The 27,351-nt window shown below is 43.2% G+C and overlaps 1 protein-coding gene across 8 annotated transcripts in view; it reads right to left on the reverse strand.

Annotated features, from left to right (window-relative positions):
* Positions 1–740: 740 nt before the first annotated feature.
* The window catches only part of ABI1 (abl interactor 1), a 69,902-nt gene continuing 43,291 nt past the window's right edge, over positions 741–27,351 (reverse strand). The window contains exons 4-12 of one of the 8 annotated variants that reach the window (XM_054171513.1): positions 20,101–20,115; positions 19,230–19,330; positions 15,685–15,825; positions 13,245–13,345; positions 12,101–12,181; positions 10,273–10,449; positions 7,323–7,409; positions 3,035–3,220; positions 741–1,468 (exon numbers count right to left, since the gene is read on the reverse strand). In XM_054171513.1, the coding sequence (XP_054027488.1) occupies positions 1,293–1,468; positions 3,035–3,220; positions 7,323–7,409; positions 10,273–10,449; positions 12,101–12,181; positions 13,245–13,345; positions 15,685–15,825; positions 19,230–19,330; positions 20,101–20,115 (1,065 nt within the window). In that variant the 3' untranslated portion in view covers positions 741–1,292. The remainder of the gene's footprint in view (positions 1,469–3,034; positions 3,221–7,322; positions 7,410–10,272; positions 10,450–12,100; positions 12,182–13,244; positions 13,346–15,684; positions 15,826–19,229; positions 19,331–20,100; positions 20,116–27,351) is intronic. The other 7 variants (XM_054171506.1, XM_054171507.1, XM_054171508.1 and 4 more) reach the window with 7 other exon arrangements.

The following is a 27,351-nucleotide window of genomic DNA, read 5'->3' on the forward strand; positions in this document are numbered from 1 at the left end:
ACACATTCCTCTTAGGGTAACTGCCACATTCCTTTTCAGATTATTTAAGCCACAGAAGTTGTAGCACGGGGAAGGACAACACCTCCACCTATCTCTGCCTGTGACCTAACCCTGGCCAAGTTCCTGTCCCATTTGTTCCCCCTTGGTTGTAGCTGAGATCAGGTGGGAATATCACCAAAGTCAGACAGTATACCCTGAGAAAGGGCAGTTGCAGGTGGTGGTCAACTCACTGGGCCTAGAGAAGCAGGTACAACCCAGAATGCTTGCTGAAACTGGTTTTGGAAGAAGAGGACTTTTAAGAGTGTGTATGAATGTGTCACTTAGGTTTCAGAGCTAATTTATTTGCCCTCTGTGGCTGATAAAGTCACGTACACAAACACTGGCTTTTCAGTACAGCGCCTGGGATAACAAAGCCGTTCTTTTGCCACCTTCGCATTCCCAAGCCAACCAACAAAGTAATGGACAAGACCTTTGGTTCACTTATATATTTATGAATGGAAAAAAGTCATAATGTAAATTTACTCATTAAAAAAACTCAGGTACAAATTACACATACAGAAGACCACCCTTTTTTTTTTTTTTTCTCCTTTTTCTTCTTTTTTTTTTTTTTTTTTGGATTCACATGGACACCTTAGACCCAAAACAACTTCATTGTAATAGACTTTAGTGAGAATACTCCAGGTAAAGATTACAACAATTGGAAGCATCTTGGATTTTTAAAAAAAAAAGAAAGAAAAAAAAAAAAAGAAGAAAAAAAAAAGTATATTTCAATACATAAGTTTTGTATGCATGCTTTAAACAAATAATAGTTTCAAGAATGAGCAGAGAGTCTAAAACAAACCAAACCAAAATAAAAGGAATTATGACCAGCACTAACATTAAAACTTCTCATCCAGGTTTTAATGTGTTAGTCTAACGTAGTGTTAGTTACCATGCTGCACTGGAAACAAAAATGTAATGGCACAATCTGATCGTGGTTCATTAAATATTATTACCCTACTTCCCCCCCAGAATATTTTTAGGCTGGTCATAAAATTAACAATGCATAAGTAAATAAGTATAACCAGTTATAGACAGTTGCTTGTTTTACAAGTTGCCATCAGGTCAGCCACGCCGCCTCCAGAGACTCAGAGATGGACCTTCCATCATACCATCGGGGACAGCGTGGCCTGAAGGAATGGGCACGTTCCTCGTGAAAGGATATTAAGACAATTCTGTTAGCTTTTAGTTACCCCTTGCAAATAATCATGGCATGACTGAATACAAGACCCAACGTTGAAAAGCAAAAGGTTTTAATCAGCATAGTGCATGATTGATTCAACATAATTCCCAGGAAACAAGCCAGTTACTCGATTGCAAACTCCTTCATACCAGCCGTCATCGTTCTTCTTGATCACGTAGATGATTGCACCCTCCATGAACGACAGCTCATCGTCTTTGTCCTTTGTGTAGTCATAGATGGCAACAACTGTGGAGGCAACAGGGACACATTGAGAGAGTCACAGGCGGCACTGGGTTGGAAGGGTCCCTCAAAGCTCATCTGGTCCAAACTCCTGGCAGGCAGCAGGGACACCTCCAACTAGATCAGGCTGCCCAGGGACATATCAAGTCTGATCTTGGATGTCTCCAGGGACAGAGCCTCAACCACATCCCTGGACAACCTGTTCTACTCGTTGCGAAGAACTACTTCTTATATCCAATCTGAATCTCCCCTGCTCCAGTTTCAAACCATTGCCCCTTGTCCTATCTACCACAGGCCCTTCTAAACTACCCCAGAGCCTTCTCTCTGAGCTGAACAGCCCCAGTTCTTTCAGCCTGTCTTCATAGGAGAGGTGCTCCAGCCCTCTGATCATCTTGGTGGCCTCCTCTGGACCTGCTCCAGCAGGTCTATGTCCATTTTGTGTTGGAGGCCACAGAGCTAGAGAGTACTACAAGTGAGGTCTCACCAGAGCAGAGTGGCAGAGTCACCTTCATATCACCAGCACTAGCATCTTCTGAAGTACAATGGGTTTTAAAAGGCTAGTTTGCTATCCTGGGACTTTCCATAATGAATTCCCCTGTTGAACATTAAGTCTGGAAAATGTTCCTGCAACTTCAGCTACCAGCATGAGGTGGGTGGTGACAATGCTCAGGCCAACAACTGACAGGTACAGTTGGCTGCAATTCAAAGCCAAGCATATGGACACTTAGAAGATAATTGTGAAGTAAACAGCTCTGAGAGTGTGGCAATCATTTCACAAAATCACAGTCTGATGCCTTACTGCCTAGCAAATTATGATGTGGTGTATCAGTTGTTTTCACTCCATGGGCGTATCCTGCATATAGTCCAGCTGGGAGCAAAGATAGAGCACTGTGCTTCTGCCAAGAGAGGTATCACAGGTACCCTACCCCATCTCATACGTGCCAAGTACCAGCCAGGTCTTAAGACATCTTGCAGCACTGCTGTTGGCAGCATAGGCACTGTCAGCACACAGGCAGGCAAGCAGCAGCTCAATTATTCATGGAGAGAGACATTTACTATTGAGTTCATACCCAAGCACCATTCACAGCCTGCTGAGCTCAGCCTCCAAGGAAGCCTCACTACATTGCATAATTGAGAGCCTATCTATCTATACCCCATGGAGCTATCTACTCTAGCTATCTAGTTTGGTGGGAACAGCAGAGCTTGGACCTTCTGGCCTTCTTGCAGGACTGTTTCTAGATGACTGCCCAGCAATCCTGAGGTAGCTACAGACACAGTCCAGCAGCTGGACAAAGATGAAAGCCACCTGATGTACATCTGCTTCTGATAACAAAGGATCATTTTAAACCATTCTGGAGTGCTTCCAGGTATTTCAGGATCCTTCCAAAGGAGGACTAGATGTTACCACACTGGGTGCAGCCACAGACAAACTAGGAGAATGGCGGCTTAGGTTTGACATAGCAAGGACAAGGACTGTATTCACCAGACCCAAGCTCCAAGCTAAGTCCTCCATCCTCTTCAGATACCATTCATTCCCTGCTGCTGCAGTAGGAGTTGCAATGCTTCTCTTACCTTTCTCTATGTAGTTTTTAGGTGCCCAGGCAGGATCTCCATCTGCATAGGGATCGCTGTACTGCACAACAGCAGCCTCCTCATCCTCATAATCCACAGGGGGAGGTGGTGGAGGAGGAGGAGAGTCATCAAACATTGGCATCTCATCGGGAGGCGGTGGTGGGGGAGGAGTCGGGCTATCAGCAACTAGAAATGGAGATCATTTTTGTCTTAAATCAGAAGGGTGTGGAGATGCAAACAAACCTGGGGCTGTACACTGCAAATAGAAGGGGTGGGGGGACACCACACACAGCATGCACTAGAGTACCATGCACCGATTAGAAACAGAGCCTTTGTATTAAGAGCTACAACACACAGAGCTACATTTGTTATTAGTGAGGGGTCAGATCTATGTAGAAATGCTAGGAGTCAAAGCACATGCTGCAGGGCAAAGCTCAACACCAGCAGCGGGAGAGGTCCTGCCCCGACGCCCATGCGCTGAGGGGCGAGCTGCAGCGGTTAGCGATGGGAGGACTCCGAGTGGCACCCTCTGAGCCAGGCAGCAACGGGCCTCTGGGTTGGGCCAGCAGCTTGAGTATTTTGTAACAAATCCTTTGGCTATAAAAATCATTATTTCTGACCACTGCTTCCTTGGTTGCCTTCTCTCTCAAAGCTAGCATTAAGGGAATCAAAAGACCCGGTGTGCATCATAAAAAAAGGAGCCTCGTGTTTGAGGTTTAACCAGGTAAGAGCAGCCAAGTCATCCTTCTGCAGAAGAAAAACGTTGTACAGATCCTTATCTTGCAGACTAGCCTCTGTGTATGCACACATCCAGGATTCCATTAATAAATGGAAAACTACAACGGGCAGCTGCTGCTCTTGGGGAAGAAGTGCTGAAGGAATTCAGTGTATAATCCAAAATGCCCAATTCCCACCCTGAGATTCTGCAATCAGCACAACTACAAGTTGCTTTGGGAAAGAGAAAGGTGTTATGGTACAAGTCACTCTTCAAATCAGTCCACCAGATCAGTTCTCAGTTGACTGCAGCTGGCAGCAAAGGAGAGGGAAAGCAGCTCAGATGCAAGACATCAAGTCACTTAACCTTTTCTTGAAACTGAGCCACTACACATAGACCTAGCTGCAAGCACTACGAAGACAGAAGTTTCTGGAAGGAAGCTACTGTAATTGAACTCAACTTTGTTACATGGCAAGACAGCTTTAATTACAACACATTTGGGAGTCTGCACACCGAAAACACAGGTTGAAAGCCACTGCTCTAGAAAGGCTTTGACTGCAAGGAGCGATCAGGCTGGGCACATGCTCCAGAACATGAAGCTATGGAGTCCCAGCACATGACAGTAATTTTGAGATGAAAGCCAAGATGCACAGCAAGGAAAGAACACCACTGAGTGAAGCTTTAGCTGCTGCTAGTTGCAATGACACAGGAGATTAGAAGTGGGTTTCTGCTCGCTTTCTTACTCTCATTTTCACCTGGCCACTACTCCAGCAGTGCCTAACCTTTGTGCTCTAGCCAAATGCCCCTGACAAGGGACTTGAGCATATCTCCTGTGTCCTAGCTGAGTCACACTGGTTGTGCTGCTGCAGTGGAAATCAAACCTGGTACTCTGAGGGGGGCAGAGGTCAGCAGGAACTGCTGGGGCAAAGGCTGCCTCAGCCCTGGCACCCAGCCTGCTCTCTATCCCTTGCTTTCACCTGGAAGCACAGCTCCTCTTCCACTTCATCAGTTGAGCTTATAGCACACAGCTTTCTCCAGCAGTAAGACACTGTCAGTGATTCCTGTCCCACACAGAGCCCACTTGTGTCACTTGGAGGCAGACTAACAAAGCCTTTGGCCAAGTGAGTGCCACGTCTTGCCCCTGTTACTGAACAGCACTCACAGGCAGGCTTCAGTAAGCCACCACAGCCATGTGACCACACTTCATGAATGGATTGGTTTTGTGCGGGAGCTTTGGCACATCTTTCACAAAATGTGTTTGTCCCCTTCATTTCTGTCTGCAGCCAGGAGAAAAAAAACCCACAAACTAGTGTGGAAACAAGCCTTTGAGATCTCCTTACCTTAAGAAATGCAAAAAGTTGTATTTATTCAACAATGAAGCTGCTTATTTGGGAAGAAGAAAAGAGGGCAGGAAATGCAAGTGTGAAAGTGCCAACACATATCCTAGCTCAGATGCAATGCAGAAACTGCACACTTTATGGGAAACATTTAAAACAATTCAACTTCACATTTAAACAAGGGGAGAGAATGGAACAGAAAATTCAGACAATGCCAGCCCATGGAAGTATCTCCCTGCCTCTTGGTTTTTAACCTAGACTTCTCCTGGTTCTAGACTTAAACCAGGCAGTCTGTCCAAGAGAATTACTTTTCCTAAGGAAGGATAAAAAAGCATACAGAACACCATACTAAATGAAAAGGGGAGAAGGACCAGTATTTATACAGCTCCAAGCTGAGGCATCTTCTCTTGCATGTATTCACATCTCTGATCTTTAAATGGGGACCAGCAGACTCCTTGTGAAAGGATGGGGTGTGACAGGACAGCAATTTGTCTCCAATCAGTTGTCCCTGGGCACCAGACACACTGGAAAACCTCTCTGAAGAAGACAGCCACAGTTTGGGCACAGGGCGCAGGAAAAAGAATAGGTGAGCACAGTTCCCAGGTCCTCTGACCTCCTCTGAAAGAGACCCACAAAGTAGAGGATGCTGCTTTCCAAACCCCCAGATCTTTATGACAAGGAAAAGACAAGCCTTACCCACCCTCCCTAGCTCCACTCCCCCTGCAGCTGACAGTCTAACATCCAATGGCAAACCTCAAGAGCAGCCTCTGCAGCCAGCTCTGCTGAACATACACACAGGCTGCCGCACATCCCTGCCTCCGAACCGAGGCAGCAGCAGCTCTAAGCCATACTCCTTATATAACTTTCAAACCCAAGGGACTGTTGAAAGAAAGAAAACCATTCCTAAGACCATATTTTCAAGCTTCAGCTGGTTTTGCTGCAGCCTCATTCACAAGTCAGCTGGCATCTTGCTGTGGCACACACGAATCAGTCTGTCCCTTCCACCTCCGCTCTCCCAAGGGTTGTGTTAACTCCAGAAGGACAATACTTGGAGCAATTCAGAAGCAGGCGTCAGTTCTCTCAAGTTTATCTGCAAGTGAAGGCATTCTGTAATCTCCATCTTTACAATTCCCTTTGCACTTTGCATTTTGGAAAGGCTCACAGCAGAGTTTTGTGGCATATCGTTCTTGCTATTTACCTACCACAACACCAAAATACCTTCTTTTCCAGTAAGGACCAAAGAGAAGCCTCCTGCCTCTAGGGGAATATACCCAGAATATGGCCAATTAAAAGCTCTGATGGGAATCTGAACAGCAGCACTAGGCAGGGGTGGGGCCCCTAAATGCATGCTGGGGATATGTAGCTATTACATAGCAGCAGCTCCTGAGATCCTAGCAAGCTTCACTGTGGTTCCCAGAAACTTCAAAAACATTTCAGGCTTCCTTCATGTCCCCTCTAGATTGCCTTCATTCTGGTGATTACAGAACTGCAATGTCCTCCTGCAGTTAAGATGTCCCCAGATAAAGAACACAACTTTACAGCTGCACTAGCACTGGAGGCAGTAACACTGCCCTGGAAGGAACCAAGCAGTGACGGTGAGAGCAGAGCTACCAGTGTGGAACACCCTGCAGCACAGAGCCTGGCCAAGGAGCAAGCACTTCCCTCACAAACCTGACAGCACTAAGCTGCACGCTCAGGAGGGAAATCTGGCTAAGGAACACACAGAAATGGAGAATGAAAGGCTGCTGAGAGAAGAAAAATCTTCCAAGCTCCTTAGTAAGGGCAGCAGACTAAGACTGCAGTGTGCAGCTGCAGCATTGAACCCAGTGGTTACACAGCAGAGATTTTGACAACCTAAACAAGCAAGCCTTGCTAACACAAACTAAATCAACTCCCTCTAGTGAAAAAGTCTCAGGCAGGATAATTCAACAAGAAATTAATATTTTTTAAATTAAGATACATTTCTATATTCACACCAAACATATGCCCCACATTTCACACTGTACTTCTAGAATAAATTTGCAGTTCAGAACTTAAAATGGGTCAGTAACAATCATGCATGTGTTATAAAATATTGTAGAGTGTGCCCTTCAGCTCCAATAGCATATTGACACTAGAATGCAAGATGGTATTAGCTTCTGGAAAAGGAAACAAAATAAGAGTCTGACTTGCCAGCCATGCATGCTAGAAGAAAGTAGGCTCTACCCCTTTAACAGCTCGGCTTGTCCAAACTTACTGTTTTCCTGCACCCTGGCCACGAAGCCTGTGAGAGGTATCTGTGGAGTCAACTGAGGCATAGGGGGAGGGGGTGGAGCAATAGAAACTGGTAGCAACAAACACACCCCCCATATTGGGGAAAGTCAAACAGACAAAGGAAAAAGGAAAAGAAAAAAAGAAGGGGAAAAAAAAAAGGAAACAAACAAAAGCAGCCGTCAGTAACGAGGACCACAACACACAGTATGTCAAGAACAACAAGAACACACACAGGGAAGAACCTTCTTCAAGCTTGTGTTTCCAACAAGGCTGAATTTGTGGTTAGCCAATAGAGGACCAAACAGCAAAGCGTGCCCCTGGGTTTAGCTGAGTGAAAAGCTGAGCGCAGGCTGTGTCTGGAGGCTCACAGGGTGGGGAGGTGGGGCCGGGGGGGTGCAGGGTAAAGGCACTTGCTTCACTTGGGGAGCACACAAAACACCTTGCTGCCAAATGAGGATTGCTCAAACTTAGCAGTTATCTTTTAAAAGCACAATCCTAGAAGCAGAGGTGATGTTCTGCACGATTCAGGAGTCTCCTGAAACAAGACCAGAGCAGTTACAAGGAGTGCAGCAAAGCAGCCCTAACAGGTACTGTGTAAGGGAACCAAGACTGCAGCATCAACACTTCATCTCCACACAGAGAGCACCTCCCACAGTCTTGTTCTGTTGGGGTGGCCTTACTGGCTTTGTCTTGCATAGAAAAAGGGACCTTGTGGCTTGTTGGTAGGAAAGCCAGAGGGGCTTACAGCAGAATGAACCTTTATTTTAAATTAAGTCTTCTGTGGTTAGAAGGCACTCAGCAGCCTAAGAGGCTGGCAAAGGCTTCAACAGCAACAGCTCACTACACAGCACACAGAGCTCCCCAGGAAGCACTTGCAAGTTGGTCCTCTCTGAAGTGTGCACCTATTGGGTGAGTAATAAGATAGCACACACATGGCACCAGTGCTCAGAGATGCTGGGCTGACAGCTGAGATGCTCAGCTCTCCCCTCTGCAGGTAGGAAAGAGGCATGGTAGCAGCAGGACATGCCATCACGCCATTCCAAGTTATCAGCTCTGGCAGGGTGTTTCCCCATGAAGTGGGGCGTTGTGGGAGGGGAGATTAAAAAGCCCAACCAAACATCAGCTCATTTGTTTATACCAAGCCCCCCCTCAGTGGAATTTCTCCTGCACTTGAAGCAGACAAATTCCTGCGAAGGTGGGAATTGAGCAGGCTAATCCAGTTGGAACCACATTTGAAAGAGGTTCTGCACTTCCAAGTAAGCAACAGTTTTAAATAAAGCCATAACTAAGATTAATGTTTGATGAACAAAAATAAAAATGGAGCATTTAGTTCATTACAAAAAACCAATAACCAAATAAACTGCATGGAAGAAACGATCGATAAAAGAAGGAGAACAAACAGGTTTCTCACAAAACTGAAGTTAACATCTAATGGGGGGGGGGGGGGGGGTGGGAAAAAAGCAATTGTTAGCATGAAAACCATAAGGAACAGGGGACCTGGGTTCAGTGTCAAGACAGCAGAATTTAACATAAAAATAAATAAAATAATTGAAAATCACCAGTTACAGAAACAGAGCAAACCAGTTTAAAGCAGAAAACCACATCCATCAAAATACTGTTGGAAAAAAAAATAACAATAATGCTGACAATCAGTATTTTGAAAACATCAGAGAGGCTGGGGTAAGGAACAGCACCTGCATTTGAGCAAAAAATTGCTTTGAAGCAATAGAAATGTTGAGAACCAGTGGTGTGCAGAGCACTGAACTACTGCCAGAACTTTAATGTCCTGCTTATTCACCAACCGTTCAAACAGGAAGGAGCTTCTGTTGGTAGGGTGAATTAATCTGGGGGGGGTGGGGAAGAGTGAGGAGAAAAATGGAGGGCCAGAGTGGGTAAGAGAAAATGAAAGGAAAATCAGGACTGGGAGAAGTGAAAAAAAGAGAGAGGCACTGTGGCTGCATACAACAACGCTTCGGATAAATGTCATACTTGTAAAACACTGAGGACGCTCTTCACCTCGGTGTCCCCAACATTTCCTATGCATTCTTTCCTTAAGCATCAGTACACAACAGCAATCACTGGTCCAGAATTATCTTCAGCCCAAGCATCACTTCTTTTAAAAAAGGAAGTGTCCCTCTGAAGTTTGAAGAGTTGGCACGCTGAAGAACACCACCAGAATCCATCAGAGAACTATCACTTCTCTATGTGTAGCTGGTCAAAATGTATGGAAACAGCAAGGAAGATGTTTCCATTCTGCCAATGCTCAGCTAGACCCTTCTTTTGCAGCGAACCTCATTTGCCCTGTTAGGTAGGTAGGCTCCTGCTCACTAGCCTATGGCTTCCATCCCTTCCCTCATTCATCTCCATCTACATTACTACTACTGAGGAAATAGAGGTTTGCTAAAAAGAGAGAGACTGAGCTGCTCTTGAACAGTCAAGTCAAAACTAAGAACAAAGGACAAACTTAAGAGTCAGGAAAGGACTTAGGAAAAGAGACAGAGACAGGGAGGATCTGTGTAGTGGAAAAATTTTGTTACATGAGCCCTGTGCTCTGACAGTGCTCTCTTGCCACTAGCCCAGCAGTGGAGGGACTGCACTATAACCATATTAGGTCTCCTGCAAAAAAAATCTGGTTTTAGTTTATTCAGCACACCTGAAATGTTAAGTATAACGTGCCTATAATTAGACAGGCAATCATAATAATTTCTTGTCATGAGTAACAGCAAATAAATCAGAGGGGAAAACAGTGTAATTGCATAGAGTGCAATCACTGCACAACTTCAACATGGTTTTTCTTGTTTGTTTTTCCTTCTATTTTAGGAAAGAAAGCAGTAATCTGATTGATGCTCTTCATAAATGAATTAAAATGCCATGCATGCTTGTACAATCATTTTGCTCAAAACAGTCGGTGATTTCAGAGCTCAGAAGCTTACTTGAGTTTTGAGAATAAAGAGGCCCGCCATTAACATGAGGTTGAGCAGAAAATGGGGCAGTCACAGAAGGGTTCCGTCTGTATCCACCAGAAGATGCTGAAGAAGTGGTAGAGTTGTGTCGCGAGATTTGCCTGGTCATTGTGCCATACTGGGAACCAGGAGCTGAGCCCGGAGCAGCTGAAAAGTATTAGCCAGAGGAACCAAGGAAAAGACTTAAGCAGAGCATCACTTGGGACAGAATGCAGAAAAAAAAGCCCCAAACCTGGGAAACACTTGGTTACAGGTCTCCAATAATTGAAGGCCAGTAAGAGGAGCTGAACAGAAAACAAATATCCCTGCAATAATCAATAACACAGAAAAGCACCCATAAACCAACAGTTATATAAAGGGCATTTGAGAAATGCTGGGGACTGCTTTGAGAGACTGGATTGGACTGGAAAATCAAATCAGCTTCCAAGTCCTAAGCATATCTCAATTATTCTACATGCAATGCCCTTTATTAAAAAGCACACGGGGGTGGGGATGGGGGGAACCCAAACAAACAAAACAGCAGCCCACATTCCACTCAAAACAAATGTTTTCCATTGTGAACCAGAACTTGTCTCCAGTCTGATATAGAAAGACACTCTACCAAAATAGTACCAGCAGTGTCATAAGCTTCAGACACCTGGCACATTTATCAATCATATTTGCTTGCTGTGCCTTCATATTGCTGGAATCTTTACTAACAAATCAGCATCACCAGGGCCAGCTGACAGCAAGACATCACTCCTTCTCCAGGATGAGCAACCTTGCACCTTCCACATGCTTGCTGCACAAACTTCAAGGTTAATAAAACAACTGAAGTTCTCTTTTGGATTGCCTTCCTACAGGCAGAGGCAAGAGTCACACCTTGCAAACTTAACCAATCTCACACGGTGAGGTCACACGGATCAAGGCAACTTTTAAATACAAAACGGGTTTTGCAGTAACTTGTGTTGTGCTTTTCTGTAACTATGCATATATCTTATATCAACATACAATATATATCCCAAAATGCACACACACACAGAGGTATGCACAGTGTGGGATCAGAAGTTTGCAGTGCTGTACTGCTATCCAAAGCCACTTTCACTTAACGCTTCAGTAAGTGAAAGTGCAAAAAGTTACGTGGGTCAAAGCCTCCAAAGTCAGCTTCGTAACACAATCAATGAATGTTGTCCTCAGCCCGCGACAGGAAAGGCTGGGGTATTTTTTCCTGCCTGTTTTGAAAAGTATTGCTTTTAGATCCCATCCCAACAGCTGTATGCAATGCTTGAAGCAGTTTTTCAACAGCTCTTAGCTCATATCCTCAAGTCTTGCAATTTGCTGCCTGCAGCGTTACAGAATCAAACCCAAGCCACTGTGACAGCCACTTCTGCTTCTCAGCCACCTCACTCCCACACAATTACCCCACACGGCAGCTACCATTTTTAATCCAGAGTGAAACTGCTGTGGCTTAGTTCCAGCTGCAGGATTGACAGGACTGAATATTAATATTCAAGCTGATGTTGAGCTCTTCTAGACCAGGCTAGTTGGATCTTAGCTCTATTGCAAACAGATTTCAAGTAATTGGCAACCTTTTCCCCATATCTTCAGAGGCTTTAACCACAGGAAATTAGTGGAGATTAGATTTGTTTAAAAACAAACAAACAAAATTAATCCCAGAGCAACTTTTTGTATTAAAAAAAAAAAATCAAGTAGACCCCACTAGAGAAGGAGAAACACCCTTGACTAAGTCCATTAGGAAGAGATGATTATTGATTATGCAGCGTGGCTGCGATCACTGCAGCACTGACACAAGTCTCACCTATCAGACTGCCCATCGGGAGAGGTGGTGGCAGTGGTGGTGCTGGCGGGGCTCCAGGAGGAGGAGGAACAGAAATGTGTGCTAATAAAATAGTTTATATTCCCAATTAGGCCAGATGTTTATTTTTTTTAAAAAAGAAAGAAATAAAATTTAAAAAGATACATATAAACCAAAAAAAACCCCAAACAAGTAAGAGAGGAGGTGCACGTGATAGGCTTTCCATATAAACACAGAAATTCAGCTCCTGTCAATTGGCAATTGGTGCCATGGTTTAGTCATGAGGTCTGTGGTGATGGGTTGGACTTGGTGATCTTTGAGGTCTCTTCCAACCTTGGTGATTCTGTGAACTGATACAAATTCAGGCTCTGATGCCGCACAGGGCTCTGCACCTGCAGATCTTTATTCCCATTGAGTTTTATGGGATGCCAGACAACAGCAAAATTTCCTGCCTATTTGTACCACTGCAGGGTCACAAACAGGTAGGAAGGGAAAGCCTACATGTGCATAAGAAAGTGAAGTCTTGTCAAACTTGGATGACAAGTGGTGAAAAGGGATCCTGCCTGGTTCTTTTCCATTGCTGAGCTGTCTTATATACACCAGCTTTGCTCTCTCCATGAGCTCCATCATTGTTTAGCAACTTCAGACCTGTAACTGTAGCATTAACACTGGTGGATAAGCCTGAATCCTACCACTAACAGTCTTTTTGTGGGTCATCTCCTGCATTCTATGTGAAGTAAAGACTTTTATTTAATGAAGAACACATACATACCATCGTTGGCAGATGGTGAAGGTAGCCTATTTCAGAAGACAACATTTCCAACCAAACATGTACATTGCTGCTGCTTCTCAGGGCAGCCAGAAATGCCAAACTGCAGACAGGCAGTTAAAAATAAGCTTTGAAAAGATACACATCTCTCCTACCTCCTCCCCTCCTTGGTTATCTTGAAAAAAACATGGACCAATAAAAGTGTTTGAACCATCCACTGTAAGTGATTGCTCTGCAAGCACTTTTGGTAGAGAATTAAAACTCTAGATGTTCCTCATCACTCAGAAGATACCTCCTACAGTTTTTACCCCATTGTATTCAGTCAAACACCAACAGCTGACACTGCAGCTGGAGGTCCCATGGAGGAGCCCCACACACCTGGTCCGATGGTTGGTGGTGAAGGTGTAGGCACGGCAATGGGAATGCCAATACTGCTGCTTCCGCTGTTCTCTCGACTGCCGCTTCCTCCACTACTGCCGCTGCGGGAGAAGAACGCAAGGGTGAGCACAGCATCTCCTGCAAGGGCCTCCCAACAGTCACACTTCTTGTGTGAGCTCTGCTAGCCTAAGAGAGACTGCTAAAAATTCCCCTATAAAATGCCTCTGTGTCTACCTGCAATTACACACAGCTAATCAAGTCTGGATTCACTACACTCCTAATAAAGGGAATTAGCTGAGCTGGTAAGATAAACATCACTATGCTTAAAGTGTTTAATTAAATGCTTTACAAAATAAAAAGGTAAGCAGCCACACCAGTTCTAGGCAATGGAGTAACATTGCCCAGGGAGGTGGTGGAGTCACCATCACTGGAAGTGTTTAAGAAGAGACTGGATGGGGCACTTGGTGCCATGGTTTAGTTGATTAGATGGTGTTGGGTGATAAGTTGGACTCAATCTCTAAGGTCTTTTTCCAATCTGGTTAATTCTATTCTATTCTAATTCAAAGTAATAATGGGGGGCTGGGAGAGTTCATGCCTAAACTGTAAATAATTATTTATACTGTCAGTTGAAGGAACATTTGCTCTACTCACAACAGAAGTTTGGACTGAAAGCTTTTAAACTGAGAAAGCCTCAATAAATTAAATGAGGTGTGGTGTGGGGAATGGTATGGATAACTTCCTGTATATTTAACACACTTCCCCAAGCCATGCACACACTTGTTGTGTACAAGAAGTTCATTTTTAAGACAGTCTGAAAGATAAAAGTACACTCAGGTAACAATTGGTCCATGTACCATTATGAGAGAGACACATTAAAGGCCAGCAATACAGGTTTTTGAAGAACATGCTTCTAGTGAACTACTGGCTAACACTTCCACATGTCCTTCTGGAGGCCTTAACACTTCCTTTCATTGAGGGAGCTGAAAAAGAATCAAGATTCAGGCAGAATCCATCCTTATTCTTATCCAAAAGCACTCCTCAGGCCAAGGCTTGAATTTACATGGCTTAAATGGATAATATAAAGAATTAAGTAGTCAAGATGTTTTGAAGCCAAAACACTACTTTAACCCATCCATGTTAATTAAAGAGTCCTGAGTAAGGTTATAGTCTATTTACCACTACTGGGTAGCCACAAATCAGTGCTTCAAGTGTCAAGCACAGACCATTCAAATATATCTTATGAAAATAACAGTGTTACAACAAAGCAAATCAGTGATGTGAAATGGAAGCCAAGATAATTCCTTCAAAATTAGTGTTCTGTCTGCTGAAGACCTTGATCTTGTCACCATGGTTGCAGCTGAATTTCTAACTGCAGTCTACATAAAAGACAATCTTGTGAGACAAGAGGAGGGAGCATTCACAGTAGCCAGCTAAACAGATTAACAAGATTTTTGCTGCAGCCAGATTTGGAAGTTTTGTTCTGACAGCATTTCATGACCAACTGTGTCCAAAATATTCTCTCAACCCCCATTAGTGCCCTACCATGATTAACTGCCTACTGAGTTTAAAAAGACACCAAAGAAAAAAAACTCTAAATAAAGGCTCTAAAAAAAATAAGCTGAACTCTAATTTCTAACTACATTGAATTATTTTGTGTTGGGTTTTTCCCCCTACAGTTTGGAGTCCATAATAAAAAATCTAATTGAAAAAAAACCTGAACTCAGTCTGAAAACTTCAAACTTCAGTCTGAAAAAGCTGAAGAGGCTCAGAGAAAGATCTAGCCTTGCAAATTGAGGGAAAAAGAGTTACATTAATAACTAGCCCCCAAGCAAGGTACATTCAGAACACCCTTCTCCCCCAGAACACACACTACTTTTTCACCAAAGCCCATAAGCATGTTGAAACAATTGGCTGATACTATTACCTGCTCTGTGAATAGGTTTTATCATGCTAGCATTGATTATGAGCATGAAGTTTTAGACAAACAAAGCAAGCAGCTCTTGCAGACTACCTTCATCACAGTGTTTCTAATCCACAGAAATTTCCCTTTGCAGTTAGTGGTCTTGGAGACAAAAAATAGCTTAAGTGTATTATAGGCTAAGGTTAATAATACAGACTGAAATCCATTAGGACTCATTACCCCACCTTGCAACTGCCTAAGTTTGGAAGTTTTGTTTATTCCTGAGAAACAATTACCATAGAACAAAATTAATTGATGATACAAAACAAGGTCTGTGGTTATGGAAGTTGCTAGATAATGAGGCTTCTAGAAAGTATGAACAACACAGTGAAGTTCTGTTAACGCAGAGGTGGCAGAATAACTCACCTTTTGCCTTTCAACAGCAAGTCAACAGGCATAAAGATTCAAAATTTTTATGTGACTTTAGCAAGCATCAGCATGCCAGGCAGGAAAGAGTTAACAGTGAGAAGAGAGTTCTACCTGTGTGTTCTTGGTCTCTGGTTCAAGGAAGCTGTCCTTCCTGGACTGTGCTGGCTGCCCAGTCTGGCAGGACTGGTCATGTAATCATTGGGGACTGTTGGTGGTTTGACTGGCTCGAGGGTTTTGTAAGGAGTATTTCGCCTGCTCAAGGGGTAGAAAAGAAAAGAAAAAAAAAAAGATTTGAAGAGAGAAAGATAAAGGATCAGAAGACCAAAAGTATGAAGCACTGAAGCTGTTTGTCTCCTGAAGTTTTCATGAGAGATCACTGCAGTGATCCACATTACAGTACATGAAGCAAATTCCACCAGGCACAGTAGACAGGTCACATTCGACTATCCAACACAGTCTTATGCAGATAGATCAATACGAGTTGTCCTACAACACAAACTGCTCTGAAAAGCCTGAACTAAATTTACCACCCAAAATACATTCTTTGAAGCCCAAAACATCCCACAGTTCCTCCTGCATAATATACTGGGGTTACATTTCAGCAGCACCCTGCACAGGACAATCGCTTTCCTTTGAACAATTTCCCCTCCCCTCCAAATGCCTTCCAAAAGTACTCTCAGTTAAAGGAATTCTACTCCTTAAAACAGGAACAAGGCTGAAAGGTTCAGAGGACAAGTCACACATCATCAGCACTCTTTCTAGTAGCATTGTTTCACACTGCAACCAAGCCACCTCAGATCACTTAAGCCGTTCTTTAAATGCCTCACAGATGAGCTTCATTATCTCCAGTTTGCAGCCAAAGTGAAGCCCAGAGGCTTCCAAGGTCACCTAGCAGATTGCATCAGGTCAGAAATATAAGATGGATCTTCTGAGATCTATTTACCACACACATCACTGCCTTAAGAACAGTGCATTTATTGTCCTGAACTGCAGAGCTCTTTAGCTTTCGCTAGCAACCAAGCGATCCCTTGCAAGACGTGGAGTTTGGCAATGCACCAGCTAAACAAAACCAAGCATACTAAACTCCTGGCATTTAATCATTTGTCCTGTCACTGGTTGTAACTGAGCTGGTAAGCTACATGGCTTCCTAGTGTTTTAAGAACTGACTGACCTCCTCTTTACAAGAGAGAACGTAACTGTAACATTCTCTCATTACAACCTCTCCAGGAGAAAAATGGAAATACCATCATTGTTTGCATGCTCTGTGGTGTTTGTAAATTAGTTTGTCTATACAAAGAACTCCAGATGACTTTAATATGCAGGCTGCCACCACCTATGGATCTGCCAAAAGAGCTCAGTCGTGGGAAAAAATAAATAAACTTCATATTGCAGTTGTAAGAGAGAGAGCTCTAAACATTGCCAGACAAAATTCTAACAGCAGGGAAGATTTTACATATGCTTCCAACCTTGAAAAATCAATGCCTCAAGTATTCTACCTTGCAATGCACTGCCAATAGGAACAGCTCAGCTCAGCTCTGTAGTACTACTTATTTTGTACAATTTGCAAGTACTGTCAAATGCAGCCACCCACTACATCCTCAGGTTCAGCCATGCCTCAGTTTCTCCTTTGTTCTTCTTGGCTTCACTAAAACACTCAAACTCCTAAGCATCAGAGAAGCCAAACCCAATTTCTTTCCATCACTCAAGTTCAATCCTTCCCTCAGCTTTTCTGCCAGTCTTTGAGGAGGAAACCACTCCTTCCTGACGCTGTCCAGCGCTCCGCACCTCGCTGCATTCCCCAATGCTTCAGTGCAACGCTGATGCCCATGACCACCAGGGAGACCTACAGGGAGTCCAAGGCCTCGCTGTTGCCCAGGACCCTCAGGGCACAACTGCAACTACACCCTCCATCCAGCCCCAGCAATCCACTGTTGCCCTGCGGTAGTTCTAGTCTGAGCATCTAAGGTTTTCCATAGCTTATACCTGGCCTGGCAAGGAGACCTCTGCTTCCTGCAGTCCCTTTCCCTTTTCAGCCTGTGCAGGACTCCCTCCTCACCGTACTCCTTTAGATAGTCCTTCCTGGAAGGAACACAAGCTGCACAACAGGCAGTTTGTATTTAAAGGCCAAAGTGAAAAAGGCCAAGCTCATTCTAATTTTACATGCTTATCTCTGTTTTCTGGATCAAAGGGAGAGGAGTAGTATCTTTGTGGTTTCTAGCAATTTTTTCTGCATAGATTAGGGAAAGAGTCATGCCTCTGATATTTCATGCTTTGGCAGAACACGGCTGCTGAAGACAAGAGCTGTACTTCCTGAACAAGAAGGGCAGATAGAAATCTCTGTTAGGAACCCACACTATTCCTCCCCCTCAGCCAACTGCTGCCTCTTGTCAGGCTCATCTGGAAATGACATTCAGCTGATTAATCCTTATCAGGCATCAGCTAAGGCAACCAAACAGCTCTGGCTTGTTCAGGGGGGAGCATTAGAGAGGCAGCTCACTAGCACATCCATGCTGTTGTTACACCAGCAAATGTCCAGGAGGACATGAAAGCACAACCCAGCTTCCCAGGGCTGATAAACAACTCTCTCTCAGCTGGGATAAGAGAGACAATTGGAATACTGATTGTGTGCCCTGGAGCAATGGGAATTTTCACAAGACATGCTGAGGAAACCTCTGGGGTGATTTCTTTGCACAATACACAACAAACGCTGCCATACTGAAGCGGCCATGCATCAAGTCAGAATTAAGAATCACTGAAGTCATTGACAAAAGGAGCTACTGCTTCTGATTTTCCTTCACTGCTCCTCCTGGTCCCCATCCTGTTGTGTGTCATTGTTGCTCATTTTTCCATCTCCCCACCTCATCCAGACAAACATACCTGAATGCAACACAACCATGCCTGCCACCCTACAGCGCGCCTCGGCCCCTCAGAACATAAAGCAGAGCAACAAATATGTAGAAGGTCTTGTTTAGGATGCCTTTTGGCAGATGTTGCACAGACAAAACCATATGGCACGTGCTCTGAGCTTCTCAAGTATTAATGTTTTGGTCTCTAGCAAGAACTACTTGCTGGCACACCAAGATAAGCAGATTTCACTCCCCACAGGTCCATAGCAGCAAAATACGAGGCAACGGCAGGGAACTCTTGTCACAGTGGGACTTGAGAATAGCAAAATCCTTCCTCATTTCAGCATAAAACCAAAAATGCATAAGCCTCTGAGAATCAGTGCTGCCAATATGTTCACAATGCACAAATTTTGCTTCAGTAACACAACAAATATGGCACCAACAGCCATTACTTAGCTCCTAGAATATTAAGGAATAAGTAGACTTCAACACCCTCTTTCCCTCACTGGAGTTATAATTGCTATTCTTTTGTGTCACTAAGGATTTCTCCCCAAAAATCAGAGGTAACAACAGCCTCCTCATTTACCTGTAGCGGTGACAAATCCTTCCTCCATGAAAAAAAACATTCTTTCAAAAGATCATCAGGAAAATAAAAATCAATGCAGTTGAAAGGGTTGTTACTGAAAAGATAATTGTTTCTTTGCTCAAAGCAATCTGTTTCCATCCATCCATGCATTTAAAGAACACCAAAATTGGCACAATTAAAACCTGCTATTACACAGACAGGACCCAAGCAGCCTCCTTTCTTACCCCAGAGTTCCCCGGCCTGACATGGGAGGACTTGGTGGTTTCTGTGTAGGCGGATTTGTTCTTGACAAGGTGCCAGTTCTTGCAGGCTGGTTATTTCCATGCTGAAATAAGGGAAAACGTGGTTTTATTTTTATAACAGAGCAGCTCTATTATTGACAGCTTTTTATTTATTTATTTTTTTAAAGTGTAAGAATACAAAGTGAGAATTCCCAGACAGCTGTCAAACAGCAAGTTTCCAACTACACGCAAGACAGACACCAGCAAATACAGAGTCTAAACACAAGCTTAATGTTCTTTTCTTTTTGCTATTAATTTACAGCAGACATCAGAGGGGTAGGCAATTGACAGGCTCGTGCACAAAATCTCTTATATCCTCTTTTCTTTAATGGGAAGCCACATTTATGTTCATCTCCACTGGGGGGTTAATAATTTCAATCAAACTTTAACACTGACAGTACAATACGGTCAGCATGGGCCCCCTTAATTTCTCGCTTTCCCTGCTATTTGACTAGCAGAGTCATTCAGGTTGTCTGGGAAGTCTCCCACCAATAAATAAATAAATAAATAAATAAATAAATAAATAAATAAAATGTAAGTGAAGGGAATCAAGGCATCTACTAAATTCAGAGCAAAGCACTAAATGTGTTAGAGGAATTAATGTATCTAGGGATAAATGCAGATGTCAATGTATTGCAGATATACTGACGCTGTAAATGAAAACAAAAAAAATCATAGCATGTTTAATCTAAATATCCTATGGAAAGCAGAGGAGAGCATAAGAGAGTGCTAGTTTTCAGTTTTAATGGCTCTGCAGCCTCTACTATCAGTCACATGAGGCACTGTGGGTCAAAGGAGAAATAACACTTCTTACCTTGGCTTTTAGCCACTTAACGTTGGCAAAAAGGGGGGGAAAAAGGTAGAAATTAATGGCAGATCCATCACAACTGATAGGACAGGTTAAACTACAGATAATCACATTTTTTTAAAGTCATTTGTGTCTACTGTTACTTAGTTCCATCCCAGTACACTAACAGAGATTTTTCCTGCCTCAGTCATTTAAAGCTCCTTGTCTGAGTGACCACAGGACAAATACTTGTGTCAGAATTAAGTTTAGCAAAGCTTTGCTTGATCCATTTGCCAGACTCTCCACGGGCTGCAAAGGGTTGAAAAGCCCTCTGCTGACCATTCAAGTCCAAACCCAAATCAGTGCTATTTCAATGGCAATGTGCACCTCAGAGCTGGCTGACAAACCCACAGTTCGCGCTGTGTGGCACAGAACAGACTTGCCTGTTGCTTTGACACTTAACCTCCTTGTGTTTTGAAGAAATCCTAGCTGGTGTGCTGGAAGATAAATGAAGCAAAGAGATCTCAACCAGGATGAGAGGCAATGCCTTTCACCTCTGGGTTATTGATTGAAACCTGACTCAAGCCAGAGCACAGCACTGGCTGCTCATAACTGTGTTGGCAGAGCTATAATGATGGTTATTTTGAAATTTTAGCTTTTAGAATCAAGTCATTCTATGATCTGACTGTTATCATTTTTACAGCCTTTCTCACTGCAGAGGGAAGAAAAAAAAAGTATATATGCATACATATACATAAATGAAAATAACTAACTAACTATAGATGAAAATTTGGCCTCATAAAGAAAAACAATGTAAAAATTTAAATATGTTCAAATTTTGTTCTCTTAAGCTTATTCTGTGGCACTACAGGACACACAATGTCATGGGGGACGGAGATGGAGACACAACAATGGGGAGCCCTGTTTTTGAATGGAGAAAAAGTTTAATTCCACCAATTAAATAAAAAGTAGCAAACACAAAATCCCCAAACGTAAATTAAGCCCAGTGTTTTGTTTGGAAATAAACCATCACTTCCAGAAGAAGCCTCTTACTGAACTACTTTTCAAAGTGCAGTTTGCATCTTCATCTCCTCCTCCAAGAAACACAGCTCAGTTTCAAGGCATCCATGAACTCAGAAAAACAAAATGGTTAAAAGATGCTACAAAGCAACGTGCCTATGTGCTATTTCTGACAGGGTCTGCAAAAACCACTGAGGAACAGCTGGGGCTTACAAATCCAAAGAGGTTGAAACCGCTGCCCTTAAGCGATTCGTCTTACAAGAACAGAAACACAAAAGCTGCTCCAAAACTCAAATGAAAAGTTTAGCTGTGGTAAATAACCTGAAGGTCATCCCATTCCCTCCCAGTCTGGGCAGAAGTTCAGCAGCAGTGGCAGAAGTAAGGCATTTAAACCAATTCTGTCCCCACATACTCATTTCATGGCTAAACATGAAGGCTCAGTTTCCAGGCTGCCAGGGTAGATTCTCAAGCATTATATTTTGAAAACAGGCTTTTAGCACTGAAATTGGCCTTCCTCTCTCTTGGGAATATGTGACCCTTCCCCTTACTTCACCAGTTGCCAAGGGCAATGGCATAACACAAAGAATTTGTTAGAAGAGACGAAGAAGTGACACATTCGGTCCCATCCGTTCCCAGCAGCCGCAGAGAGAAACCTTGTAGAGGATTAAAAGGTTTCTTACGCAGCCTCTACTACTAAATTTGCCTGCCTCAAAGCCATCAAACCAGAAGCTTCCTTTCTCTCCTTCCGTATGCAGTGTCACTCAGCACTTATGGCGAGCTTTTCCACCTCCTCCTCAATCACCGCTACCTTCTGCCTCCGCTGCAGTCACAATATGAATGTCACCAGCTAGCAGTGATTCAGTAATCCTCATCTTTTCAAACCCTTCTGCTGTTTTTAACACACTGAACATGTATCTCAAGTCCTACAGCTCTTGACCTCGATTCCTGTCTCCACCACTGCATCAGGTGAGCTTCATCTCTCTTGTTACAGTAAAACAAGAGACAGGTACACACACTATTGGGAAGAATTAGGAACTGTTGGCATATTGATTTCTAGAAGTAAAAAGCTCTGCACATGTCCTCTTTGCTGCTATCAATGTAAATAGGAGTCATGGGCAAGAAAACACAGAAGGGAAGAACAAAAAGAACAGGGATTCTTATGGGAAATGAACTCCTGATCCAAAAGACAGAAATAAGGGAGGTAAGTAAATTAATTCAAGCAAGATGAACCATATGGCTATTTAATCATGGTTAATAAGCTAATTAATTAGGAGGACACATTTTCTTGTATTTATTGGCTAAGTGTATGAGGTCAACCTTGCTGCATTTCATGGTCTGAAACCCAAATGGAGTGCTTTCTAAGCAATTAAAATTGCTTTGAACTGGGAGCAGCCTAGGCAGCAGGGTCCAGACTTGTGATTTTAAGAAAAACTGGGGATACAAAGCCAGCAGAAAACCAAAAGGTACATGGTTAAGCACCTCCCTACAAATGCCTCTGTCAGTTGGCAGAACACAACCATCACCAACTGCCTGATAAGCAAGAAGGTCAGAGTCAGGAAGGAAGGAAATGCAGCACATGAGGAAGAGAAGCAGCAGCATGCATAAGGTTCACAGCTTGGTGAGGGAATAGACTGTTCTGAGAAGGATCTATAAAATGATAGGAGGTGCAAAAGGAAAAGGGCTTAGTCAAATGAAGAGCAGCACAGAGAACTCCTGCAGAAGCTGCAAAGGAGCACAAGTCCCTTCTCCTCCCACTAGCATTACTGTACACACAGTTTTCAGCCAAATACCAGCGTCCTGGATGGCACACACATGAGAACAAAACCACAGCCTGTGGGCTGGCTGGAGATGCTTGTGATGCCAAGGCAAAGAAAAAGATCAGGATGTTCCAAGAGACATGGTAAGCAGCAGTATTGATTGAGGTTTGTTGCAAGCATCATAGCAGAGAGATGTTTTTGAGAAGGAAGCAGAACATATTTGCCCTTCCAGGGAAAGTCCATCAAGCACGTGGCAGTCCTGAATAAAGTTTTAAGGGCTGTCACAAAATTAAGAGAAAGGAACCACAGTCTCAGGCTCCAGAAACGGGAGTCAACCTCACTGCACTTCCAAAAGATCACAGCTAGGGCAGTGACACATCTGGAGAGTTTTGCAGTGTGGGAGAGCAGCTTGGCCAGGGATTGAGACAGCAGCAGGCTGGAAAGCAGTAATGCAGCTGAAGCCACAGGCAAAAGAGGGGTCTGCAACAGCCATGAGGACCTCCAGCAAAGTCAAAAGTGAGGCTGCTTCTGTAAATGGTGCCAGGAATTCAGAGCACCTGGACTAAGAAAGGACTAGCAATGCTTTGGGACAGTTGAGCGTTGACTCCAAGTAAGAGGTTTACTTGCTTAAGACAAGTTATTTTGGCAATTCCAGCACACCCAGTTCCAGCAGTCTAAATAGTCTGAAAATACCTGCTGAAAAAAAGACAGTGCTTCAGGTTTCTTGTAACTGAGGCCAAGGGGACAGGATCAAGAATGGGTAGTGTGTGAGGACACCAGGAGTATCTATTGGTAGCCAAAGGATGTCCAGATATTTTAGGGACTCTGCTGGCTGGTGCCAGGAGACAGCCATCTATCTGTTTCTCATAGTTTCCATGCCAAGTAACAACTCATGGGGGAACATTAATCATGATTCAGGGAATTAGTGTTTCCAAGCTGTGTTTGGAAAATGAGTGCTGTGGACGTTGCACACAACTTCTTGATGTGAGCAAATGTATCTACAAGCACAGAAATATGAGAGGCCAGTTCTTCACAGAGGAGCAAAATCCTCATCACACTTAGTTCCAACCCCCTGCCATGAGCAGGGACACCTCCTGCTAGACCAGGTTGCTCAAAGCCTCATCCAACCTGGCCTTGAACACCATCCAGAAGGGGGCATCCACAAGAGGATACAGTCAGAGCAAGAAAAGCAGATGGCAGGATACTTGTACATGAAGCTACAGGATGCCTGAGGAAAGGATCAAGCAAAGCACCAAGTCTAGAACATGGTTTCCTTACAGAAATCAAGACATGGACTTAGGCAGAGGATGCAGTTAGAGATGTTTTTCAGAAGACAGACCAAGTGGCTGTCAGACACTCAGGATAACACACTTCCACCTCTAGTTCTGTGTTGTTTTAAAGAAATCCTTCCTGCCTCTCAATTTCCAGATCAGAAGGGATCAGCAGTCTTTTTTATTATTCTTTCTTTCCTTACAGTCTGTGGAGTAGCAAATTATTTTGAGAAAACCTTGGTTCCAAATCAGTATTTCCTTCAAAATTGAACATGAGCAGTGAACTCTCTCTTCAGTGCAATTTCACCTTTAACTATATACTCTCCCAGGTGTTATTTACAGCCTAGTAATTACATCACTTTCTGTTAACAGTTACCAGATGTAACTTGTTAGAATTACTTCTATCTCCTTTTTATTGTTGTTTCCAAAACAAGCAGGCAAAAATTTGCAGGTCACATTTGATCTTAAAATCTTTTTACCCTTTTTTATTAGCCTAAAAAAACCCAAAAAAACCCTGCTCCTGGATGACAAACAAACTTAAGTTCAGAGTTTTGCTCAGAGAAAGATACCTGGACTCCTGCCTTTAAATGCTTCCAGCTTTTTGAATTCTTTTGCATGGGTAACTTTAAATTTAGCTACAGGGAAGTCAAAGGAAAATAAATTAATGAAATCAAAAGCAGAAAATAAAGAGACCTCACAGTTTCAAGTTTTCTTTGCAAGCAGAAAGGTTTGAAACCTACATTGTATCAGCTGACACCACACACTTCTGAATTTCCAGTGGCAATTTCCAGTGGCAAGTGCCCTATGAAATCTACAGTGACAACAGTCCCAACAGTCATTACAGCTGGCAACAGGAAGAGTTCCTTTTCCCCCCCAGAGAAGCGTTCTTTACCCTACAGCAATATTTACTGTTTGGCCATGACCCCAGAGGGATGATGTGACATTAATGAAATTGGCAACATGACATCCTTTGAAGCATGAGTGTCTGACAGAGGCTAATACAGGGACAAAGGCAGCAGAGGCTCAGGTTCAGGATCCCTGCCTCACTTTGTTTTTATTGCAGTGAATTATTTAGAAGTTAATACTCAAGTGGCTATCACAGAAAAGGTCTTATCCTAAAGGAGAAGCAGACACAATTAGGTAGCCTCCCACCCTCACATCAGCATCTCATCTGCATTTTGGTTTTGCACCAGCACAGATGTGAGCACGAGGACTGCAGGGAAGTAGGGCAGGCTGAGAAGTATCACAAGGGTGAGAGCAAGGCTCCCTTCTCTAAGCTCAGCATTTGGCAAGCTTTGGCCCAATCCCTTACTTTAAGGGAGTCCTTCCAACTTCCACTCGCTTGAGAAATATTCCTGAATGCTTAACTCCTGTTTGACTTCCTGGGCTGGAAAGATTCTTACAGTTCTAATGGACTGAAATGCAAGTGCTTGATGGTGACAAAACTGGGAAAGTGATCAGTCTTCATCTACAATTCAAGCTTGGTTTATGGATCTGATAGTTCTACAAACCCAAACTTGATCCAATTACAGCTATTAAGCATTTCAATTTAGCATGTGTTCAACATTTTATCTCACTTAACCATAAGGCATCATTTCAATTTCCCTACTTAGATGCCATTACACAAATTGCTGCAATTCTACCTGCCTTCTATTTGAAAAAAAGAAGATTGTAATAAATTCAAAGACTAACTTCTAGTCTTCTAAGGCAGCTTCCAAGCGTCCTCCTCCTTCTCCCCCCTCTTAAACTGAGGATTTTCTGTATGAGTAATTGTATTTGACCTATTTATTTGCTGGCACACTACTCTTTTTTTTTTCCCCTTTCACAAAGGAAGGGGAAGAGAAGGAAGGAAATGTCCAAGTAGCCTCTGCCTAATAATTTTAAAACAAGCTCTACACAGGAAGGTAGGCTCCCACATCGTGACAGTTACTCTTATTTACCAAGGATGACTTCAGCTACATTCCCCTATCCCCAGAGGGTGGCAGATGAGCAACTACTTAACAGACCAGCAAAAATGCTTGCCTGTGTGTTTCTTGGAGCCATCTACACATAATATTTGTGTTGCAAGGGAAAGCTTTTTCATAGGAAAGCAACTTTAAAAGCCACCCTGATTCTGACTGCTGTTAGCCTTGGCTTCATAGGCATGTATTTACATACAGTGTGTGTGTATATATATATGTATAAGTAATAATTTTTTTAAAGGCAGTTTTACTCCTTTTGGAGGCTCTGTATCTGCCCCTGCAAAGGAAAGGTCCATATGGGATAGCTTGGAGCTGCCACAGAGTTTTCAGGCAGAAGCAGAAAACACCTCTGTGATCCCAGGGTGCTCTACAAAAGCTTTTATACCAAGCTGCTGCTGCTGGAGGAACAAAGAGAACTGCCTTCCAAAGAGGTGGAAGTCTGCTATACAGGGCAGCTGCTTACCATTAGTGTCACCCACTCTCATCACCTGCCCCCACAAAAACTGCAGCATGCATGTGAGGCAGAAGCAGCATGCAGAGCCCTTCTCCATGGCACGAGCACAGGCATCTGCTTTTCCATCCCCTCTGCACAGCCATGACATGCATTAGAGACACAAAATAAATCAGCTGTGAGTATACATGGAGACATTTCTACATTTGCTCAGATGGCAGATGTACAGGGGAGAGCAGGATTCACTCTGAGGACTGCCCATCTTCCTTTTTTTCTGTTTTTCCCTTTTAAATCTGAGACAGTTTTTTGATTTACATTTCTTATATAAACCAAATTGAGATCAGCCCTTAAAGTATACTGCATATTTTAATGACATTTTTCCTAGGATCAGTATTTAATGAAATAGAAGCAGAAATAGCCTATAAACCAGCCTGTAGCTTTCATTTCCTTCCTCGTATGTTTCCTTCCCACTCTTCTCAGCAGTGAATGTCCACGTTGGTGAATGTGTCAAATGCATGACAAGCCTCTTGAACTACGTACCTGAGGCCTAGCTGACAACTTACTTCACTTGCATAAAAAGTCCACACAGAAAATACCAACATCATTTTTCTGCTGAGGGTTTCATGCCTTCTACAGTTGTAAGACAAATCAATAAAGCCCAGCAAGATATAATTTGTAGTTGACTTGTAATTAGTTCTTTTGGTTATTACTGGAAGCTATTTTACTTCTGAACAGACTAAGATTAATAGAGCATTAAACAGTTAAAATAAACCCCTTATTATAAAATGTTATATGAGAGCTGCCTTGAAATAGGCAAC

Source organism: Dryobates pubescens, chromosome 21 (genome assembly GCF_014839835.1).
Source record: "Dryobates pubescens isolate bDryPub1 chromosome 21, bDryPub1.pri, whole genome shotgun sequence".
Lineage (NCBI taxonomy): Eukaryota > Metazoa > Chordata > Aves > Piciformes > Picidae > Dryobates > Dryobates pubescens.